General features: G+C 40.6%; 1 protein-coding gene across 10 annotated transcripts in view; it reads right to left on the reverse strand.

The window, feature by feature from the left end:
• Window positions 1-2,553: 2,553 nt before the first annotated feature.
• The window catches only part of NTNG1 (netrin G1), a 306,932-nt gene continuing 290,846 nt past the window's right edge, over window positions 2,554-18,639 (reverse strand). For all 10 annotated transcript variants that reach the window (XM_081025814.1, XM_081025816.1, XM_081025818.1 and 7 more), the window contains one exon: window positions 2,554-3,813. In XM_081025814.1, the coding sequence (XP_080881940.1) occupies window positions 3,584-3,813 (230 nt within the window). In that variant the 3' untranslated portion in view covers window positions 2,554-3,583. The remainder of the gene's footprint in view (window positions 3,814-18,639) is intronic.

Consider the following 18,639-nt stretch of genomic DNA (forward strand, 5'->3'; position numbering starts at 1 on the left):
CTTTCCCACCTTTAGCCCCTTCTTTTCCTTCTCTGAACTCTGGTTTTCACTGCAAGGGGCCTCTTCTCACTTATGTATGAATTCCCCAGTGCATACTCCCAGGTCAAGGCACTAATCTACACATACACGTTCAGCCTTTGCCACCCCTTGTGCCCAGGGATATGCACTCATGATGCTGCCTACCTTCAGGTGTTTGGACCCCCCAGAAGAGGTGCATAAACACCCTGAAAATGGGTGGAGAACATCCAGTTAGGGAATTGTAGGTTGCCGGCTACTGAGACAAAGTGGAAGTGTGATCAGAATGGACCCCTCTAAGAAAGGGCTTCCGTTCGCTGGGGCTGAGTTTACTCTTCTAAACTGTGCATGGGGTGGGAAACAAATCACTCCCACATCATGGCAGAGTAGTCTAATCGCTTTCCTATAAATATGCCAACACTTTCAATAGAGCTGAACCATTGGACAAAGATCTCTTTGAAGTCTTATGCTCATGAATGGCGTTGATAGGAGGAATCACGGTTTTACTTTGTGGTGAATTCGATAGATTAGCTCATATACAAGACTCTACTAATCCACCTTAAAGGTTGATCGAAGTAGAGATGGAGCAAGAATTAAAAACTTAAGTGTGTGAATAACTTAGTACCCACATTTTACCCCAACACTTTTTAAAGACATAATATTATAGATGAAATCAGCTTTGTAAGAATGCTGAAAAGCAGCAGACAGCTAAGATCCATGGAGTTGGGGTTTCTTCAAAGGAACACACCTTTTAGAGGAATCTGAGAATCCAGATGAAAAAGAACATTTCATTTCCACTGATTATATACCTAAAAGTGAGTTTTTATTAAAAGCAGATCACATCACCTCAGGAAATTCAGAAAACTATATCTAAATACACTGAATGCAAGATATTCCTCAACAATTTAGATTCTTATAGCTTCATAAAGATAAAATGCAGATGAACTGATTTAGATCAGGCCTTCATTAAATTTTAGAATTAGCTTTTGGAATCCCACGTGTTGGAATGTGCAGTCTGATTCCTGAGCATTGTGACAAAGCCATGAGTGGACGATGATAAAGTGCCTCGTGGCTAGAAATAACACGAGTCTGCCTTTGGTTAATGCTAATAAACTCTAAGGCAACTTAAATTCCAATTTTAATATTAGAAATCCACCTCATTATAAGTAATCTCAAACTCTGTATGTTATTGGCATTTTCATGCGTATTCTTTGGTGAGCCTGAACTACAATTTGCTGTTTATACTTCTAATGTAAATGTCCGATTTCTGGTTGGCCACTCTGGCAGTGAGCCAGGGCTCTAATTTCTTCCCATCTCTTCTTATTTCTTACATCAAAAGAGACTGCTGGTTTGAATAACAAACATTCAATTGACTTAGACATGGGGTGGCAGGCAGTGCAGGCATTACTACCTGTTTACCTTTTATTGCCTGCTTTGAATTGGCTTTTCTGGGAACAAAACCAATAAGACAAGCTGTTCCTTCATTACGTTTTTAGCCAGGTTATTTATCGGAAGACATTTTCCGATGCCCCGTTTCAGCAGGGAGTGGCAACAGGGTGAAGAATTCAGCCTGGCAGTAGGCTTCTGACCTAACACCATCATAAGTTAGTGCTCTACCAAGTCATGTAGGACTTCATTGTCCTTAAGACTCTGGCTTGGGCTGATAATTGGTTTTGATTCCAGGAGATGCTGCTGCTGACACATTTGTAACCTGTAGGACAGCAGTGTGTTGGGAATGGAATACACACTGTTTCAGCCGCCTGGAAACTTTGCCGTGGTTCTCCCCCACCCTCCTCCCCTTGCTGCCTTGCACAGTAATTGGCCTAATAAAAGGCAGAAACAAGAATTTATTACACCTTGGGCGGTACTTAAAACAAACTTTATTCTCAGGAACAGCAGTTATGTCTGCTTGCTGCTGTATATTTGATATTTCCTCTAAGTACTCAGTCTGAGGGATAGTGGATGGGGGGAGGGGGGTTCACAGTATGAGGGATATAAATGATGAACGTCTAAGTATTACCTTGTTTTGTACACCTGAAACTAATAAATAAATAAATTAAAAAAAAAAAAAAAAAAAAAAAACTCTTTTTAAAAAAAAAAAAAAAAAAATCAAATTGCTAATCACTCATTGTCCCTGCGACTTCCCTGGTTCCCCATTGTATGCTGCCTCTTATTATACCCCATGTAAACACTGTATTTGGAAAGATACATTGATCAGCATCCCTAGAGTCACATGACCATATCAATCTGTGAAAATAGCATGACTTAAAAATAAAAGTCTCTTAATACTCTGCCAACAGGCTTTGGCATAATCTTGGCAATCACTTAGATTTTTTTTTTCTGTTATAATTTTCCCAAGTGGAAATAGTCTCATATTTTGCAGAAGTTGTCCAAGCTAGTGAACATCATTCCGTCTTCCTGGGTACTAAATTCATCGGCTGAATGTATTCAGTCCACATAGAAATCAGTAAAGTGAGTGTGCAACTGCTTGGTGGCTGCTCCTTTCATCTTAAGAAATTGCAATACAAATTCCTGAAATCATTTATGCAGGAATTTTTATTCTTTAAATCTTCCAGTGTTAAAGCAACAAGAAAATACTTAGAATGTCCTTTGGTGGAATCTTATTACACTTGTTATATATGTAAACTGATATTCTTTGATGCCAGCACGTTCGTTGCCCTTACAGAGAAATCTCTGCGCAATGAAACAAAACAGAACGAAAGAGGACAAAGTAAATTGTCAGTCTTTGCTGATTCGAATTAGATACATGAACAGATTGTCTGGTAACACAAATTGGCAAGAATACAAAAAATCTACATATTACAGTATTTCAAGAAAAATAACTTCATTTGAATACAAAAGGATAGATACACTTTCTTTTTTTCCTAGCGCCACTCTTGGACAGTGGATGTGTGCTCGCACTGGGATGACTCAGTGCTGCAAAGATATACAGGGGATGACTGGCTTGAGCTTCTGGAGGGGGCTGTTACACATGTGCATTACTAACATCAGACAAAGAAACCTTTCAACCAACAAGGGTTACAGAGCAACGTTCACTAAAGCACAGGTTGGAAGGGATTCAGGGACCGAAGCAGGCCAATATGGCAGCTTATAACTGGTGTCTTTATACCCACAGTGCACTGCCAGCAAAGAACACTCCTATTTGGTTGGTCCACGGCACAGGGCCAAATGGTACTGGGCGCACCACGTGAGAGTAGCTAAATATTTTTAGGTTGCTTGATGTGTTATTTTTTGTTTGTTTGGTTTGTCTTTCCTGTTTGGGGGGCTGTCCCAGCCTTTCCAATCGGCAATGAGTTCTGCAGCTGGCAATGTGATCTGCAGTGATAATGTCAACAGCTGCCAACTCCTCTGGAGCCAGAAATTAACAGTCTTGACTCGGATGTGCTGTCCACGGCTGATAGATATGGCTTAGTTCAGTCAGGCCTTCTTAGATTGTACACTGTGTTTGAGTGGGGGTGTCTGAGTGTGTTTCCTACGTTAGTAGCAAATACTTGGGTTGGGTTTGCTTCCCCACTGCACAGGCCAGGCTGGTGGCTGGACGCCCCTCCTAGAACACCAGGGGGTTGGCTGTCACCAGCAGAGCGGTCAGCAGCAGCCGCATCGGGTGGCCCCGCGGGGACGACCCCTGGCCGGAGTCGGAGCTGCAGCTGCCGGCCTCCTCGCACCGCAGCTTCTCGCACAGGATGCCCGTGTAGGCGGCCGGGCACAAGCAGCGCACGTTGTTGTGACACGTCCCTCCGTTCTGGCAGTGCAGGAGCTCGTTGTCGCAGACATTCGCTGCAGAATGAGGGGGAGGGGAGCGGGGCGCGGGGAGGAGAAGCGGAATCAATTTAAGTTCATCTGGTACATCATATTTCAGCTTTAAAAAAATCTCTATCGATCCTGCGCTCCCCCTCCCCGCCACAAACTAAGCATGTGACTCCAATTTCCAAACAAATGTAGTTTGCTGCCTTTGTTTTCATCACATTAGTTCTTTTCATATAGATTTTTGCTGCAATCTGGGATGTTATCATTGTCCATTTCAGGCTATGGAATACAAAGTAACGTGATACTCCTGGTTTGGGAGTAGCTTCTCTTCATGGAAGTGGGACCTGTGGTGACCTTGGGGGTTTTAAAGGACAAGTGCCTGATACAAGAATGCAGAGCTTTGAAGCCAGAAGATGGTAATTAAAATGCAAAGCAGTATTGCTAAAATGACCAAGAACCTCTAAGGGGTGTGACATTCTCCCTGCAGGTGATGCTAGGTGCTGCATGCATGAAGTCAGGAATGAACAGCAAAGCACTGGGGGGATAGGACAGGGGCAGGCGGCATGCTCCAGGCAGGCGGCAGCCAGATGGGAAGAGAGAAAACTGTTTCACGGAAGGGGTGTGAGGAAGAAGACAGTCACTTTGCCTCTGACAGCCTCTAAGGAGTTTTATTGTCTTGTAAATTTGGGAAGTAGAGTCCAAGGTTACCTTGGTTTCTGGGGATAATAATAAATGCAATGGTGAAACCCTGATTACCAAAATCTCACTCTTTCCATCAATTAACAGCATCAGTTTGCATAAATTAAGACCAGCAATTCCAGAGACTAAAATTCGTTCGCTGTCCCTGTCATGTAACTTTCATCTCCAATAATTTCTTATTTCTTCAAAGTCCTGGTTATCCTCATTAATTCCATGTTTCCTATTCTTTTCGATAATCAAGGTTTCACTGATTTAGCAGAATGTTAAATAGAACCCAGGGAAATTAAAACAACAACAAAGAGTAAAGGAGCCAAGAACACTTCCCAGCAACATATGCTGCTTAAGCACTTAATATGTAGACCTATTCTGGAATGGGCGGTGGGGGCAGAGCAGAAAAAGGAGCTTTCTATAAAGTATAATATTTTTCATTTTTTAAAAATGTGATGGTCAAATTTCTCCAGGGGTACCACATGAACTCAACACACACACACAGAAACACACACACATGCTTAATATTATCATCAAATGCAAAGTATTTAAAAAAAAAAAATAACCACCCTCTCCCAAGTAATAATACAATAGAGAATGTTGCCTTGTCCATTTTCGTGTTCAATAGTTACGTCACTTTCAAAAGGAGCTTCGTATACATAACATGCTAATGCTTTATGTGCAAATGAGCTGAGAAGGAAATGGTGGTGGATACTCCCAGAATTAGTAACAAAGTGGCCTGACAGGGCCCTGTTTTACCACCTTCCAGAACAATTTGTTGGAGGCTTCTAACACAAGTGCATAATGTATTGGTGTAATTTTCACACGTACCCACACTTGCTATTTGTAAGTGTCAGAAGGGACGATTAGGCCTACTAAATCCTTCAGGCTCAAAATCTTGATATACCAGGTGGTGTTCCAGCTATAAATGATATAGTTAATGATTATGGAAGCTATCCCTCACTGGGTGGTTTAGAAATCATGAGTATTAGACACAAATTATTGTATTTTATGAGTCATGGTTAAGAATGTCAGGATGCCAAGTCTACAGGTGTTTAGATCATGGTCAAACTGACAAAAACTCTCTCTGTCTATCTCTCTCTCGTTCTTTCTTTTCTTCTTCTTCTTCTTCTTCCTCTTCCTCTTCCTCTTCCTCTTCCTCTTCCTCTTCCTCTTCTTCTTCTTCTTCTTCTTCTTCTTCTTTTTTGTTGTTGTTAATTTGGAAAGCATACATAGGTTGTCAGGGTTTTGTTTTGCTTACAATTCAGGAAATATCTGTTTAATTGGGGCAACACGGAATAAACAGATCCAAATAACTGTTTTCATTTAAAGTTAAAGATTCTTGGCATTTCTTGTTACAGGCAGCAGATTGCTGAATGGGATATTTCCTTTCATTTGGGCACTGGAGGTAGGGAAATATCTGTTCCATCAATATCGATAATTGCTTGCCTTGAATAATTGAGAATAAATCAATAGTTAATTAAATATCACTCCCTTAAAAAAAAAAAAAAAAAAGCTATTTGCTTCTTCTTGGACCTGAATATAAATCAGTTGTTGAACAGAGGTTTTGTTTTTTCAAGAAATTAGTGGTTAAGTTAAAATGCAATGCTTTTCCTACATTTAAATAATCTACTGGTTGATGATGATTGTGAGAAATTTAATAAATACACAAGGAACAGATGTAACCTCATGAACTGGGGGAATATATTTGCTGTAAGAGATAAACGGGAAAAAGAAACCTAGAATATCTACATCATCACTGTAGAATTCCTATAATACATGCTACCCTGTTTCCCCGAAAATAAGCCCTAGCTGGACCATCAGCTCTAATGCGTCTTTTGGAGCAAAAATTAATATAAGACCCGGTATTATATTATATTATATTATATTATATTATATTATATTATATTAAGACCTGGCCTTATAGTATAGCAAAATAAGACTGGGTCTTATTCTAATTTTTGCTCCAAAAGACGCATTAGAGCTGATGGTCTGGCTAGGTCTTATTTTCGGGGAAACATGGTACATGCAGTCTCTTGATTGTGCTATTCTTTCAACAGATAAAAGAACATGACTATATGCACAGAACACTCTGTTGGAATTATATGCTAGAAACTCACGTAAACCTAATTAGAGAGAGACCTTACCTGCTATTCATAAACTTATGCTCCATCTTCATGTCATTTTGAACCAAAATTGTGCTTAATGAATAAACTAGGTGGTTAACAAATATCATTGAGCTCTTTTTCAGCATATGAAACCTTGTACTAAGTACTATAAAGAAATAAAAGAAATATAAAGCATACTCTCTACTCTTACGGAGTTCCAGCCTGGTTAGGAAGAAGAAATATGTACAAGAAATGCAATATTTATTTCACTAAAATGCCCTTATCAATTCCATTCGTCCAGCTCAACCAGCATATCTGTTGTGTGCCAGGTACTCTGCTAGATTTTATGGTTGTAACTCTACCTGCCCAAAAGGAGGTCACATTTGGCAGAAAACAAACAAACCATTGAACATATAAAGAAATAATTATGATACAATATGAAAAAATACTATAAAGGAAATATTTGCAAACTGCCAGGGGAACTCAGATGCTGGTGTAAATAATTACTTGGGGGAAGATTAGAGAAGATTTAAGGAAGGAAAGTGTGTTTGAACAGAAGCATGTATCAAGCAGATGTTGGTAGAAAGAGCATTATGGATGGGGAAATGGTATGAGTAAGGCAAGGAGACGTGAAAGAGGATTGCCTTGGTTATTAAGCGATTTTCTCTCAATTCTAAATCCGTCGTTCCTTCTGATGTTGAGGCTGGAACCCTGCAGGTTGTCTCCTGGCTTCCTCCAACCACAGGGAACACTAGAGGGAGCAGACAAGGTAGGAGGAAGGAAGAAGAAATTTCCTTTTTTCCTGTTTCATGGCTCTTCCTAACAGTACTGCCCCAGTAAAGGTCCTTCATCCCAACAGCAGTATTTGGTTTCGGAACTCAGCTTTTCAGAATTAGTTTCATCTCGCCCTTGGAGGTTCCTGCATTCCTTATTTAGAGGTTTAAGCTCCAGCTCTAAGGGGCCCCTGCTCAACATTTCAGAGGTACTAGAAGTAGCCAGGCATTACCCCTTCTCAGAGGTGCAGGTCCCGGATCTGTGGGGTCTGTCTTCCAAACTTTTGTTTCTAGTAACCCCATTCTCTTCTCTGAAATCCCTCACCCTAAGAGTGATAGCTGCTTCCTGCTTACACAGTTACTATTTCTGAATGACATCAGTGTCCTCTTCTCATTTTTAAATTCTAAAACACCTGTTTTAACCATTCCCTTTAATGCATTCTCTGTTAAAATACCTAGTGTGGTTTCAGTTTTCTACCTGAAGCCTGAGTGAGAGACATGGAACAGGTTAGTGAGTGATGAATGGACTGGTCTGGCTAGAATGATGGGTGTGCAAAGGGAAAATAGAGACCAGAAAAGTAGGCTGTGGCCTCGTTGTGAAGGTTCTACCTACCACACTACAGAGTGTAGATAATAGGCAATGGGAGGCTATCAAAAACATGTGGACAGGATGCTGTTTTAAAGGAAAATACGAGATGTGGCTAGACCAGACAAAAAACTGACTGGAGACAAGGAAACAAGATGCTTCCAAAGCATGGGCTTCGGCTGAGTTAGAGCAACGGGAAGAAAGTAGAAGGGACAGATCTGGAGACAGATGTTTTGGAAATGGGTAAGAGAGATTCGGTTTGCCATTTTCGGTATTTGCATGCATCATAATGTGATTTATTAAGAAAAGAAGGTTGGAGGAAGAGTTTGCTGAAGGACGAAAAGGAACATTGTTTTGGACCTATTGATCTTGAAGGGTCTTGTAGGCTTTTCTGCAGGAGTCTTGTTATTAGCAGCAAAAACTAGTTCAAGGTTCAGGAGATTGGTCACCCAGGAGATACAGACATGGAGCTGGGATGATGGTGGTTATTGTTACAATAAGTGTAGTGAAAGGAACAGAAGGCCGTATCCTGGTAGAAGAGAGGTTAAGTAGAAATGAAAACTGGAGACAGAACACCGAGAGTATCAGCGCTTACGCCATAGGAAGAGAAACAAAGACCATGATGGATGCTGAGAAGAGAAGATGTCAACAAAATGCAGTGATCATATGAGAGTATAAATTAATCATAAAGGTCTTCCTGTTGCAGTTGACTGTGTTTAGGAATAAAGAGACAGACTGGAAGAGTATGAGGGGAAGGGCACTTTGAGTCGGGCGAAGGAATAATGCAAAGGAAGCATTGCTTGTTGTTGACTGAATCTGACAGCATGGATTTTGAAATAATCAGTAAAAGGACTGGAGAAATTTGAGGACTTAACATTTAACAGAGGTCACTGGCTGCCAGTCTAAAGTATGGTTTTTCAACAGGGGGTAATTTTTGCCTCCTAGGGAACATTTGCCAATATCTGGAAATGTTTTTGGCTGTCACAATTCGAGAAACAGCATGCTACTGGCCTTTAGTGGGTAGAAGGCAGAGATGTTATTAAATACCCCACAATGCACAGGACAGTCCCCCACAACAAAGAATTACTCCTCAATTAATATTAGGGTAAAATGATGAAGGTCTAGCTCAGGGTGTCAGCTGTAGCAATGAAGATAAGCATATTGGGGAAAGGAGAATGCAGACACTTTGGAGATTCTAAATCAGAGACAGTGACTTTCCAGGTGCAGAACCATGGGAATTACCGTATTTCCCCCAAAATAAGACCTAACCAGACCATCAGCTCTAATGCGTCTTTTGGAGCAAAAATTAATATAAGATCTGGTAATATTATGTTATGTTATGTTATGTTATGTTATGTTATGTTATGTTATGTTATATTATATTATATTATATTATATTATATTATATTATATTATATTATAAGACCGGTCTTATATTAAAATAAGATGGGTCTTATATTAATTTTTGCTCCAAAAGACGTATTAGAGCTGATGGTCCGGCTAGGTCTTATTTTCGGGGAAACATGGTAGAGGCAATGGTAAGTACTGGAAGTTGAAATGTAGGAATGTATTGTCTTCCTGAGGGTATAAATACAAAAGGTCGGGATCTAAGGCAGACCCTTTAGTATTGCCCACAATTTATTAAAGGATAAGAGGTACCAAAGTCACCCTCACGTAATTTGCTCTACTTTGCTCTGATATGAAGAGCAAAATCAGAGCTTGAGGAAAATTCAGAAAGTCTAGATGAGGAAATCGAAAGCAATTTAAGGTAGAACTATAATTAGAACCCAGGTCTCTCCATTAGGAGAAACGCAGTAAATGGTGTTGCACAGTGCTGTATTCTGTGCTCCTCAAGACAGTAGAAATAAATCTTCTGTAGATCCTCAGTCAGTTTTCAGTTGTATTGACCAGCTGCTCTGCTTTCATACCACACTGTGACCAGGTGAGGTCTTTGTGAGCAGCATTAAGCATCACCTCTTCTAGCGTTCTACCACATTCTGCAGCGCTCCAAATACAAATCAGTTCAGATGTAAACTATAACCCCAAATAGCGAAGGTCTAGTTTGGGAATGGCAAATGATGTTGTACCTGTCCTTCTTCCTTCTTTCCTGGTATATAGAAGACACAAGTACTTAGGCATGACACCCTCTTGCACTGGACTGCAGAATTCCTGTCAACACAAGGTTTGGGGCATCCACCAATAGTTGGCAAGAGGATAAATACTCTCTTACAATCCTGGCATTTCCTCCATTTCATCTGGCATGTAGCTACAGATTAAAAATCCAAGTAGGGCTGAATTTGTAGCCAACATGCACCTCGCAGTTAGCACTCTCTTTGCGTGGTACCCATCTGTGTGAATCTGCCTTAAATTGAAAACTCTGAACTTATTTTATAAAGTATTTACATTAAGCATGTCCTGACTCTCTTCATTGTCATTGACAATCTAAGAGGATACAATCTCACTAAACACAGAAGGTTCATTTTTAAATTCCATGTACAACACTTAATCCAGTATTGGAGGCAAATTGTTATTTGCTAGACACAATTCTTTTTATTATGATAAAATATGATTGCTATGTGTAGGGAAAGCTAATACTACTTTGATAATAGCTTGACTATATTCTAAAGGGCCATTTTACCGTTGATGAAAATAATGCATTTATGGTGTGTCTAATATCACAACATAGAACCTGTAACCCCTTCATGTTTCAAATTAGGAATGCTTTCCAGTGGAGTAACCAAGATAACCTGTGGTGCCTGATAGATATGGTTATCATATTAAATGTTAGACTGAAACAGAGTTATGTGGCTAAAAGATGAAGTGTGGGATCCTGGTGAGAAGGCTGAAGTCAGCAAGGTGTTATAATAACTTTGATCACAGCTTCAGTAAACAAGCCACAACAGCAGATAAATAAGCTCCCGCAATTGCTGTGAGTTTACAAAAATGTTCAGAATTTTCACAGTGAAAGGAGAAGAATGAGCAGAATTTCTTCCTCCCCTTTTCACTTCTTTTTACTTTTCCTGTAGCTTGGAAAATGAGAGTCCAAGGATGTAGCTAAACTATTCAATTCTTTACCTTGATTTTTGTAGGTTTCTTGATTGTTATACCCATTTGCTCTCCCCAAACTGCAATATATTGTCAAAATGTGGATTATGAGACTTTGATTCCTTTTCTCTCTATTAGTCCTTTCTGGAAGGTATGGAAGAGCAGACCTAGAGAGGGACTGCATATGCTCAAAGAGGGCACCAGCCAGGACTCAGTGTTGCTACTTGTTCTTTTCTTCTTTTTCTTTGTGACCTGCAGGGTCACTTATGCCCATTATGGTCCTGATGACCCATTACATTACCCAAAGAAAGTTTTCTTTTCTCTGTTTGGGTCTTGTTCAAAGCTATACATTTAGGTTCCCCCTGTCAGTGAGCTGCTATGCTTGAGCAATGCTTCGGCTGTATTTATAGACTTGAAAGTTTCTCTTTTTGGCTTTGTCTCCTGCACTTCAAGGAATTGATGCAACATATTACTATGACAGCCTTCCTTGATGGTTGCATTAATAAAGTGACCTCTACCTTCATCACCTGAAACATGCCCAGGATTGCTAAGGGAACAATGTTCCAAATTGTTCCTGTCCTTTTCAAAGAAACGTCAAAGAATGAATAACCTCCACCAAACAGGCTAATAACAAAGGCATGTGTGCAGCATTCAGTTCTGATTTAGGCATTTGAGAGGCTGTGGCAGGGAGATGAAGAGCTGGGATTATGACCCATTTATTCAGCCTTGGCGGCTGTTTTACTAAGTTGGGAGATAGAAGATATAAAATGGAACCAACAGGTTAGCTCCTGGGGTAGTGAAGAAACTTTATAGACTGTTGTGCAATGGCCTCTTTGGGGAATTCTAGGTATATTGATTGAATTTTTTCCCATCTTTTCTCATATTTCTGGCTATGATTTGGTGGTGTGGTACAGTGGAAAAAACATTGATTAGGAGCTATGTAACCTGAGTTCTAGTTCTGACTAGCCATCACTTTGCTGTAAGGCCTTGGACCTATCATGAAACCACTTAGTGACATTGATCCATTTATCCATCCATTCTCCAGCAGGCCCTATTCTTGACAATGGGCATGTAGAGTGGGCCAGACTGACCACACAGCTGCTTCTGTGGAGCCTACGTTCTAGTGACAACCCTAACGTTAGGGGAAGACTTTGAAGCAGGTATATGTAAAGATCTCTTGAGCTTGATGATTTGCATGAATATCTTTCATGGAAAGCCTATCATTTTAAAAGGCAAAGAGTGAGGAGTTTCTCCCTGTTTTGATCAAACACGTGACGACTGGGCTTCTTGTCCAATATTATGAGTCCTGGTGATGACTCAGGTGGCTGTTTTCACTTGACTGGTTTCACCTGTCAGTCTACTGTGGAATGGGGATAGTTTTTCTCCTCACTTGTACTAACAGCATAAGGGGGTTGAAGAGGGTTATGTGAAGAATTTGTGATTCAAGCCTGTTCTCTGTGGTTAATGGGCTGGGTGAACTTGGGGAAATCATTTAACCTCTTTGTGCCTCTCTTTCCTCACTTCTAAAGCAAGGATAATAACACTTGTCCTATCCACCCACATCACAGTTGTTGGAAGCCTCAAGGTGAATTATGTGGAGGTGCTTTAAAAAATATAAAATACAAGCTGTGTATAATTTGTTAATGTTCAGTGTCTTCCTCAATGCCCCCTAGTGCTGGAAGCCCAGATGGCAGAGTGAGGTATTTATTCCTATCTCTGTCAGAATAATGAATTCATCAGTACCTATTCCATTCAAGGTACTCAAAGTGAAAGAGGAAGCAAATACCCTCCCTCAAAGACAGCATCTGTATGTGTCCTCTGTGGGCCTGAATCTTGAGAGAGTGTGGGGTCAAGTACGCAACTCCTGAATATTTGTCTTCAACTGCTGTGTACGCCACAAAACCGTGCAAGGTCAGCGTGGCACAGTGTTGGGCAGGAAACCCTGCTCACTGCACCATTTGTTGTGCAAGGCAGCCTGTGGGGGGCCTCTAGTCCTGCTCCCCACATAAGAATGCAGGATATGGCTAGGCCAAAAAGGAACACCCACGGAGCCATAGACAGGGGACACATACCACTATAGTCTCACTGGAGGCTAAATCCACATGACCTGCAACCTGCCATCCGCTTCTCTGCCTGCCAACCGACCGACTGACCAACCAACGCAGCAGCAGCAGTTATATCAGTGGCTAATTGGTTAACTGGTCACAGCTGATGGCCAACTAGCCACAGCTGATGGCCATCTACTACCTGAGCCAGCACCTTTCCACGTGAGGCCGAGAGTCTGGAAACTGCTCTCTGGGACTCTGTCCCCACACGCAGCAGTGCCCGTTTTCTCAAAGGTGACCTGTACACTCTCGTTCAATGTGCATTCTCCTGCACCAATCAGAGTACATAGGTGTGTTTTCAGACCAGCAAGAGGCCATCAACCTGCTTCCATGGCCCCATAGTCCACCTGGGCTTCTGCAATGGTGAGGCTGGGGATGGTTAGATGCAAACGGTGTCTAAACTGAAAAGTGGGAGCCATCAGGTGGAAACATCCTTGCTTCCCTGCTCTCAGTCTCCACTCCTGTCTCCGTCTATATCCATCTGGGGACAGTGGTGCTGGTGGCACAATGCCTGTGTGACATGATCCAGGCTACTTGGTTCCAGTGCAGTGAGGCCAAGAAGCAGAGCTGAAGGGCTGCACAGAACCACGGGGAAGCTGTCAGCTGGGTGGTCAGACATGGCTGGGTAATCAGGTATAACAGGTTCTGACTTTAGAGAACGGTCAGTCTCTTCTTATTCCTCTAATGTCAAAGTACCAATCATGGGAGGGAGTGACACTGGCTCTTGTCTAATCAAAGGAAATATTGCTCAAAACATCATTTAAAAGCCACATTCATTTTGAAGCAGCCTACGCTTGCAGTATTCGGTCACCCAGCTGGCGTGAAAAGTAACAGGTGACACCAATGCAGGAGTGAGAGGCACTACCCAAACACCTCCAAAGTTTACAGCTTTTGCAACCTGAAATAAGGCTCTGCCGGTGTTGAGAGAGAATTAATTCACTGAGGATCCCACAAGCCAAAGGCTGGGCACCTTTCCCCAAGCGATCATTAATGATGTATTGAAATCATAGATAGGTCAGCACCTTCAGACATAGACACAGGCAAGATGCTCATACAAATGCCGCTGAGAAATCACAGAATTTCTCCTCTAGGACCAGAACACACACTTGTCTGGTTTAATAAGAAGATGCAACCTCTACTCTTTGGGCCGAGGTGAAGATGGTGTTCTTTGGGAGCTATAATCACACAATGGTGACACACAGCAGGGTGCAAACCATCGTTTCAAAGTACATGACATTATGTCAGGAGGCAAAGCAGTAAAATGTTTATCCCATATGCTCCCCGTGAGTACATATACCTCTGCATATACCTTACATAATACTTACTTCAGAAAAGGTACTGCACAATTGTACCAAAATGTGACCAGTATTTATCTCTGGCTGGTAGGAGGGCAGGTGATTGCAGTAATTTTAATTTTCATCTTTATACTTTTCACTCTTTCCAAATTACCTAGAATAAATATATAGTCCTTTGATGATATCAAAAATGTTCATAACAGGAATCGTTACTCGAGAATAGAGAAGTATCTTTTCCTGAGATAATAAAGGCAATTTGTTTAATAAATGAATCATGCGACCACGTTTGCCTGATATCAGTATTTGTGTTATTAATACATATAGTCAAATTACCGATGATCTTAACTGTCTACAAAAATTATCTCAGAAGAGGCAAGAGAGTTCCTACACGATCCCATAAGTGTAAGAGGGCGGTGGACACTGGGACAAGGATGGCACGACCCCAGGTGGATGGAACCAGCAGAGCCTTCTGAGCCAAAGGGACCTGCAGCCCCAGCTCCACGTCATCGTCGGTAACTAGTGCCAACTGATGCAAAACGAGGGGGCGTTTTTACATTTGAACATCAAGCCACAGTGGTGACTGGGATTGAATCTCACACCACCCCTCCAGCAGAGGGACACACAGTCAGATTTAACTCAAAAAAACATATTTCAAGCAACTTGAGTTTGAGGGCGACTCATTCCTGCTCCAATTGTTCATGTCTGCACCATATCTGTGATCTGTTCCTTGTGGTTACAGCGTGAGTATTTAGCATTGTCCCTGGCACTGAATAGATGTCCAACAAATACGAGACAATAAAAATTGTCTCTTGTTCTCTGCCTCTTTCTAAATGGTGGCTATATATCTCTTATTAGTAAGACAGGTAGATAGATAAATAGATAGACGGATAGATAGATATTGATACAGATGGATATAAAGCTAATAGGTTGGAGAGTGGGAAGTGGAAAGAACTTTTTCCTGATGGCCCCATTTCAGTTTCTGGGAAGTAGGAGGTAAGGCTGAGCATGGTGAGGCCGAGGCAAGGTGGGCTCTTGGAGGAGTAAAATATTTGGCAAGGAATGGGAAAGGAAATGAACTAGGGGCACACCGTGACTCGTCAGGGCTTCCCATACATGATTTCATAATGGAGAACATTAACAGGAAAAGAATGGTGACTTGTTTTGGGTTTCTTCCTTCAATGATGCAATATACACTGGGGAAGAAATCGAGGGAGGGAACGGAGTAAGGGTGGCTGGGTGAGCTAAGAGATCAGAAGCATTTCTTTCATTTTTCATTAGGCAAAAATGTAACAGCTTTTATCATAATCTTAGCATTGTTGGTAATATGGTGGTGAAAAATACATGGCCCTGAAAAACCTGTGTGACTTTTTTTTTCTTTGAATTGGAAGTGACTAGTTAAATAGTTACAGAGATGGAGGTGAGAGACTATCAACGGCACAAAGAAGAATGCAAGTAAAAGAATTTCAAAAGTTCTTTGAAATGACATGAGAATTGTGAAGGGCAATCCACATAACCCCATTCAGAGCTGGAGACAAATCTGTAAAACAGTCCACATTCTGAATAGGAGGCAGAGCAATACTACAGGCCTTTGATATTCGACATTAAGAAATCCAGGTATCCAGGGATGAAAGGAGATAATTGTGTCATTAATACACATGCGTAGTTTTTTTTTTCTTGAGGCAGAATTTGAATGTTTTGAGCACTTTGTAAAATATAATTTAAAGTTCCTGTTTGTCGAGCTATAGCCAAATGTCTCCTTAGAGACTTAATTTTTCCTATATGTACTTGGCAGGAGTGTTCTAAATATGGTCCAAGACCTCTTAGGATTTTTAAACAGCAGGGATATTTAAGTATGAAAAATAGCTACTGAAATCGCACAGCAGTAACTTTTCTTAACGATTTTTTTTTTCCCTGGGAATTTCTGTAATTCACTCTTGTCTGCTGTGGCCTTGCTGTCACCATAACCACCTCCTGACAATGTCAAACCAAGTCTTGGGAAGTGATTTTATAATGTCAGGATGAAACAAAGCCATTTCCTTGTTAATGCCAATGTCAAGGCAAAATGAATTGGTGTCAATAAATTCAAGGTGAGGAAAACAACATTAAGGAATCCAGAGAATGTGCAAAATGATGACACGAGTCATTTAGGGAGGCCGAGCTGCACGTGAAAAGGACTGCTAATTTTCAAAAATGTATTTGCTACCGGGGACCAAACGCTTAAGTGACCTAGACTATAGTAGTGAGTTCTGGGTAGGACAGAGGGGTTACAATACAATTACAGACAAGTCAGAAGCATACCTTTTCAATAAAGTTGATGATGACCATTGCAAGTCACAGCGTCCTTTCCCACTGATAAATACTGAAAAATGTTTAGTATTGAATTGTTTTTAACTGTGGTCGTGTCCAAATCTGGGTTCGAATACTGACGTCACCACTCATGGCTCTCTAATCTAAACTTCTGAGCCCCTATTTCTTCATCTGCAACAGAGGCCATTTCACAGGGTTATTGTGGATCTGAGAGATTACTATGTAAATCAATGGTGATTATTAAGTGCTTTGTAAGTGCCAGGCACTCCTCAAAGTCCTACAATAAAAAGACACACTGGAAGAGCCATAGAAATAGCACTTACTTTTATAGGTTCATGTATGTATGTCTCAGCAGATGAGATAACTTCACATGGTGTGTGCTTTTGTGTCTTCTAGTTCACTTTCATCATTAATAATTTCTAGCCTCTTTGGTGCCTAATAAATACTTGTCAATTTGGGGGGAAAAATCATCTTTCACTCCTACAGTTCCTTACATGCAAAAACAACTGCTTACCTATTAAAGAAGATCAATTTGTCCATTTTTCCTTAATGAAGAGAAAAACAGACACAAGCCCTTATTGAAGAAAACATTTAGGTAAAGACAGAGATGTAAGACCAACTCATGAGCAAAGTTAAGTAATTCTGTGCAACATAACTTTTACTAAAACTAAACTTCATACGTGAGGCAGAAGGAAGAGGTACTCAGAATCCTTTCTTAACATCCAATGGAACACTTTCCTAAATGGTTAAGAAAAAGGTGTAGGAAAGAGAACAAGTCCACATAGTAGGTGACCTCAAAAAGGAACAATGAAGTTACTGCTGGAATAGACAAGGGCATTTTAAGGCTTCTCCTGGGAGGAGCCAGGAGAGAGGTGAGCTAATGAGATCAAAATGAGAGGCTGGCAAGGCAAGCTGTGTGTGGAGGCTGTGCATTCCAGGGCTTTCAGATCCAGCAACAGAAAGGAAAAAAAAAAAAAAAAAGAATTGATTTGGATACAACTGGGAGCCTGGGAACATTATTTAAAATAGAGTGAAGAGATGTTCATGCTTCTCTTTGAAACAGATGAAGGCATACCAAGGTTAGATTTGTCAGGCATGAATAAGATTTGGGTGGGGTGGCTGAAGAGAAATCATATAACATGCTTTGAAAACATCTCCTTCTAACACATTTCACTTTCTTTGACATCTCTTTTTCTTATTATGAATACATAATAATTTCATAATACATATATACATAATAATATTCATAATAATTTCTTATTATGAATACACCTTTATATTAATAAGGAATTATTCTAGAATATAAGCTCTGTGAAGGTAAGGATTTTAACTGTTTTGTTCCCTGCTGTATGTGCAATGTTTAGAGCATTGTTAGAGCAATGTTTAGAGCAGCGCTTGGTACCACATTATATTCAATGAATATCAGTATTTTTGAGTGAATTAATAAATGGATTTTATAGAAAAAAATCACACATTCCATATCCACTGCTTCTTTTCTACTTCTAAAATACCCTCCCACTGTGCTTATTCTCTCTCCCTTAAATCATATTGTACAGAGGTGCCATAGCCAGATTGAGTTGACTCACAGAGTTTTCACAATACCGCTCACTCATTCTTTCACTTACGACCTTCAATGGCTTCCCACTGGTAATTTGATAATTCTGTAGTCAGAATCTCCCATAATGTGATCAGAATCTCCCCATCATCTCCTTTTACTCCCCAACATAAGCTTCTTACTCCTGACTAATCTGTTCACTGTCTTAGACACAGACACACACACACACACACACACACACACACACACACACACACACAATTGATTAAATTATAACTAAGAGGCCAGACCCTTTTACTTATGCCATTTTGCCAAACATTTCCACTAACCTGACAAAATGGGTATCATTATTATAATTATTATTTCCAGTTTATGGGAAACCCATATTTTATCTG

This window comes from Rhinolophus hipposideros, assembly GCF_964194185.1.
Source record: "Rhinolophus hipposideros genome assembly, chromosome: 19".
Classification (NCBI taxonomy): Eukaryota; Metazoa; Chordata; class Mammalia; order Chiroptera; family Rhinolophidae; genus Rhinolophus; species Rhinolophus hipposideros.